Here is a 6,106-nt window from a genome sequence, read left to right as displayed (position 1 = left end):
TCTGCCTCATTCCCAGAGTCTATGCTTGGTAGTAGTTTGAAGGGGATGCTGCTTTTGATAAGGGTGGTCAGTCCTCTTGTCATTGGTGATAGATACGTTGTGTATACTTTGTATCCTGAGAACGTAAATGGTATGTTCTCATTAAGCAGAGTTTCTTGCAGTATGATAATGTCCGGGTCATGCACTGATGTTTGAGACTGGAGGAATGCAAGCTTGTTTCGAAGTCCGAAAATATTCCATTGGAGCACTTTCACTTGGATGTTTTGGTTGTTGCAAGTGGTTATATTAGGTCCATATGCAGGAGGAACTATGAAGGGAATTGAGATCATAGTTCCTTGGTGGCGTCGTCAAACATGAAGTCATCAAGAGACTACTGTGTAAATTTGATTTTGCAGGATCGCAAGAAGTTGCGAAGGATGTTGCTGATGGCGGCTAGCAGATCATCCATAAGGCAAGCAGAAAGGTCGTACTCACTGCTGTCAATATTTGAAGGATATTTGGAGGGGCGTGAGGCGCTAGATATGCTTGTGACGGTGGAGCTGGTAATGTTAGGAAATTCTTTCAAGGAGTAGGAAATGTTGGGTGTATGAGTGATAGGTGCAGAGGAGGATGGGTTGGGTTCTGGTTTTTTTGGCTGGGTGACAGTGGGAGAATTGGTTGGTGAGTTAAGTTTTAAAGGTGAGGGAGTGCGCGGAGTATGGGTTGGGGATCTTTTTGCTTTAGGAGGAGGTTTGGGAGGACGTTGAGGTTTAGGTGCTGGAGAAGAGGAAAGTTCAGGAAGGGTTAAGATTTTGTTGGGAGGTGTGGTTGAATGGTGGAGGGTTATGTTTAGTTGGAGGTGGTTGCGTTCGACGCGGCTGACGTGGATAGAGGCTGTATTGGCGGTCTGCTCCCTGGCGGTCTGCAATTCGCTGAAGTCTGTGGGGACATCTATCATGCCAAGCATGATAGGATCCTCCACAGTTAGGGCAGCGGGCGATTGTTTTATGCCTGGCAATACAGTGGGCAGTGGGGTGTTGTCTGCTGCTGCAAACCCCACAGATCTCTGGACTTGTGCAGCGGGTTTTGTTGTGGCCAAACTTCTGACACCGGAAACATTGAAGTGGCTCCTTAAAGTATTCTTCGGTGCGGAATGTGCCCCAAAGGCCGAAGGAGAGGTGAGGAGGGCGAGATCCTTTGTAGACGGCCTCCAATTTGTGGGATCTTCCTCAGGCTTTCCCTTCACATCTCTTGACAGTGATGATGGAGGGATATTGGAGCACAGGTTCTAGTGGAAGGTCGAAGTCATACACAATAATAATGGTGGTGGGCCTTTTGTTGATGTCCAGTTTGAGTACGTTTTCTTGCTGCTCAAGGTAGGTCTTTGTTGGCTCATCTTTTGCTGTTATGACCAACTGTCCCCTGTGATTAGGACGTATGGTCTTGTTGAGGTGAGGATTGCTAGCCTCCATGGCTACTATGGCAGTATAGGATGTAATGCTGGGTCCTGGAGTAAGCCTAAACTTGAAATCTCCAGTTGTTGCTGTTTGTGAAGGTGGTTCTTGAGAGGGGTTATTTTCAGTTTCAACATGTTCTTGGGACGATTTGGGGTCTGCACTGGGTGGTCCTTTGAAGTTCCAGGGACTGGTTCCATTGCAGGAGACTGGGGGAGCTTTTATGGCTCCTCAAAGTAAGCCATCTGGGTTTTTTTTATTCTGCCTTTCTCCACTCTTGTTCGAGGGGAGGAGGTGGGGATAGAAAAAGAACCCCTTTCTGCCATTGCAGAACACGACGGCGGTCTTCAGCTGTCGAATGATGTATGCTGCAGGTGTTGTCTCAATAAAAAAAAGAATAAAGGAAAAGAGAATATCAAAACAAAGTTAAGTTTGTAAACTCACGAATATTGAAAACATATACGGGCGGAGGACCGAGGATTTCAGTTACTCGCTAATTAAAGATTATCCTTTCACTAGCTTGTTAATGACAAGGATGTCGGCAAGGTAGAACAAAGCTCTAAAGTTTCTTAGGTGATATGAATCATTTGGGCAAAAACTACATGCTTACATTTTTTTTTTTTTTTTTTTTTTATAATTTTTAATTCCCTTAATCTTCCTCTTCAGAGAGAAAATTGCATCATTCGTGATATTGCAGAAAAACTAAATGCTTTCCAAATGAAGCTGGATCTTTGGCTGTAAAGGATGAATGAGAAATTTGTACATGTTTCGCATATTAAATGCATTTGTTGAAGAAAATAATACAGATATTCCATTCAAAAACAGTTTTCAAAGTTTACTGATCCGGCTGTTTGTACACTTTAAAAGAGGAATTTAGCCAATATTTTCCAGAAAAGCCTCAGTTCTCCCATACCTTACCTCAAATAAACCATTTTATGCAGCTATTGAAAATGTTCCTGAAAGATATCAATAGGAATTTATTGATCTTAATAGATCTGATAGTGCCAAAGCCGAGTCTGATTCCTTAACAGAGATTCAGTTTTGAATATAGCAGTTACTTCGATATCCAAATTTGGCTGACGGTATGCTTAAAATGTTATGCCCTCTTCTTCGACATATATGTGAAGTGACTTTCCATCTTTACTTACAGTAAAGCCGATGCTGAGAACTAATCTCCATGCTGAAGAAGAACTACGTTGTGCTGTATCGAAAACTTCATTGCGGATTGAGATACTGGCGGTAGAAAAGCAGTTCCAACCATCACATGAAGAAAATCACTGTATATTATCAAGATGAGTTTTGTGTTACTCATATCAATAACATTCTATTATGCAGTGTGTGTTATATAAACAAATTATATTATTATATCATATATAAGTGCATTTTGAAGTTTTTGCTATTCAAAAGATAAAAAGTATACCTTGATCAATTATATTGTCTTTTTTTATTTAAAAACAAAAAGGATATAGCCTTACAATATCCATTGTAATTTATGATATTATCCGAAATGACCTGTTATTTATTTAAACCATCCCAAACACCAACAAAGGTTCAAATAACTTTAAAATAGTTATCTGGGAAAACTAATGGGTCCCCTTTACTGTCTATTGCTCCTGTAATCCCAAAGCCCCACTCAGCTCCCCTACAAACACCCCTTAATAAAAACGAATACTGGATGATTTTAGTATTCTCACTTCTAACATGATTATTTTCATTGATGGAATTTCTTTTCTCTTGCTAGTAGTGCATAGAGGCATCAGAATATACACAAGTGTGCTTGTGAGTATGTGTTATTTTTTCAAGAAAAAAAAGAAGTATCCTCTTTAGTTTCATAAACCCGATCCATAAATTTGGTTTCATATGTTTCATAAGATAGGAAATTCCGACAGTTTTATTACTGGTCTTACATAGAGCATAAATATAAACAAATATCCAAAGCATAATTTATCGGCAACTATTATATTTGTGTTCTGTGTGAATGGGTCTTAATGAGCTGACTTCATCAAATCTTCTTCATTGTAAGTTTAAAATTCATTCATAATTATTACTGTAATATTACAGAAACTTACATTTAACATGCTAGTCGCATAAACCGTGCATTGTCCCGCAATAATGAAATATACCTTTCAAAACAACATATTTAGAATGTATTTTGGGATTTTTGTGATCAATGTATCCTGAAAAAATATTTTAAATGATTCATTCCGCTACTAGCTCTCCTTTTTAATTTGAATAATCAATAACCTGTGGTGTAATAAATCCCTTGTACATAATTCTTTTATTAATCTTTAGTACCGCATATCAATTAGTTCCTTGCTCAATGCGTAGATAATTTTCACTGATAGAAACCTTCCTTGTAAACGGTAGAACACTGCCCAAGAAAAAGTAATCTCAATAATAGTCATATCACCCATATATTACACTAAACAGATAAAATCACATTAGTGTCGGCTACCAAACACTGCATATTACTTCATGAATTGTATGATGTATATGAGATAACAAGTAACAGAAGAAAAAACGATGAATAACTGGAAGTAGGAAGACTAATAACATAATGGTGATCTTGATATTGAACAAACGAAAGAAAGGCAAGAAGTATAGGTATTGGTACATATTGGGCTAAGAAGGTTCTCAGCTCAATCCAATGCTAACAATAAGAACTAACTGTTGTCATAAAAATAAGGGAGATCGAGGTAGAACCATAAAGAAATTGAATTAATATAATACTTTATCATTGAATGGAACGGGAAAAAAGGACGTTTTGAAGAAGTGCGTGAAGGCATTTAATCAAAGGAAACTATGCAATTGGGAGGTATGAGTGACACGCATTAATTAGGAAGAGGTAAAATATCTTACAGAGAGAGAGAGAGAGAGAGAGAGAGAGAGAGAGAGAGAGAGAGAGAGAGAGAGAGAGAGAGAGAGAGAGAAACTACTTACGGAATACAATGGGAAAATGTTCGTCATTTTCAGTAAAATAAACAATTGGTACAACGAAAAGGAAGAAAATAGTATTCTCTCTCTCTCTCTCTCTCTCTCTCTCTCTCTCTCTCTCTCTCTCTCTCTCTCTCTCTCTCTCTCTTGGTAACGCTAATATGTTTAATCCTCCTTGTTTATCAGCTTCAAGATATGCTATTAGAACATAATATGCAACAGATAAAACACATTCCAACAAGAAAGGAAAATGTCCTAGATCTAGTATTTGTGAATGAGGTGAATTATGTTAAAGAGAAAATAGTGTATAACACGGGAATTTCAGACCACAATGTCATAGAATTGATAGTCCATTCCAAAGCAAGTGATCGCAGAATTAATAAAAGCACAAAACTTTGGGAAGGATATGGAAAATATAATTTTTACAGTAAGAATATAAAATGGTCAGAAATAAATGAAGAACTGAATAAAGAATGGAAAAATGTATTTGTAAGTGATAATATACAGGTAAATACGGTCATACTGTACAAAATACTGGAGAAAATTGTTGAAAAATATGCGCCGAAAAAAAAACAATAAACAAAAGACGTGCATACCAAGAGACAGAAGGATCTTATTTCAGAGAATTAGAAAGTGGAAAAAAAACCTAGCAAAAGAAAAAAAAGTGTGGAAAATGAGGGAAATAAAATGTAAGATAGAAAATGCAGAACAAAAGATTATACAGTCGAAAGAAAATGAAAAAAGGGACTTAAAAGAAAGGACACTTCAAAATATAAAAAGAAACCCCAAAGTACTTTACTCCTAATTGAAGGACGGCTAACGAATGAAAAAAAGGAAATATGCAACATATTAGCAGAAAAATATAAGAGTGAGTTCACACCAAGAATTGCGAATGAGAATAATGAAACAGAAATGAGAGAAGAAAATGTTGAATATCTAACGGATATAGATATTAATGAAGCTGATATTGTCACGGCTATGAACGAAATTAAAAATGGATCGGCAGCCGGACCAGATGGAGTTCCAGCGATTTTGTTAGAAAAAACCTGCAAACACTATCGCGAAGCCGCTTGCAATACTGCTAAGACAAAGTGTAGATATGAGCGAGATATATGTTAAACATAAATTAGCTTATATAACCCCTATCTTCAAAAGTGGAGCAAGACTAGAGGCAAGCAATTATAGACCTGTTAGTCTAACATCACATATTATGAAAGTGTATGAGAGGGTAATAAAAAAGAAAATAATGAACCATTTGGTTAAAAATAATTTGTTTAATATGGGTCAACACGGTTTCGTACCTGGAAAAAGTACACAGACCTAACTGATAGCACACTATGAAAACATATACAAAAATATGATAAATGAAAAAGACACAGATGCGATCTATATAGATTTGGCAAAAGCCTTTGACAAGGAGAAAAAAAATGAGAAAGCATAATATTGTGGGAAAGATAGGAAAATGGGTAAAAGAATTCCTGCAAAACAGAAAACAGATTAAGGTTGCAAATGACGAGAAATCAGATGAAGCCCAGGTAATATCTGGTGTGCCACAAGGTACGGTATTAGCTGCACTGCTGTTTGTTATTATGATCTCAGACATAGACTGTGATGTTGAAAACTCCGTAGTGAGAAGTTTCGCCGATGACACAAGAATAAGTAGAAAAATTACTTGTGATGAAGATAGGAACTTACTACAAAGAGATCTAAACAAAATATATGAATGGGCGGAGATAAAT

At 37.1% G+C, this 6,106-nt stretch overlaps 1 protein-coding gene across 1 annotated transcript in view; it reads right to left on the bottom strand.

Annotated features, from left to right (window-relative positions):
* Positions 1–370: 370 nt before the first annotated feature.
* LOC137640944 (soluble scavenger receptor cysteine-rich domain-containing protein SSC5D-like) overlaps positions 371–6,106 on the bottom strand; it is a 7,015-nt gene continuing 1,279 nt past the window's right edge. The window contains exons 2-3 of the mRNA XM_068373403.1: positions 1,338–1,623; positions 371–1,267 (exon numbers count right to left, since the gene is read on the bottom strand). Coding sequence (XP_068229504.1) covers positions 371–1,267; positions 1,338–1,623 — 1,183 coding nt within the window. The remainder of the gene's footprint in view (positions 1,268–1,337; positions 1,624–6,106) is intronic.

This window comes from Palaemon carinicauda, chromosome 5 (assembly GCF_036898095.1).
Source record: "Palaemon carinicauda isolate YSFRI2023 chromosome 5, ASM3689809v2, whole genome shotgun sequence".
Lineage (NCBI taxonomy): Eukaryota > Metazoa > Arthropoda > Malacostraca > Decapoda > Palaemonidae > Palaemon > Palaemon carinicauda.
Note: the sequence above shows the minus strand (reverse complement) of the source record. Positions and strands in the feature narration are given on the sequence as shown.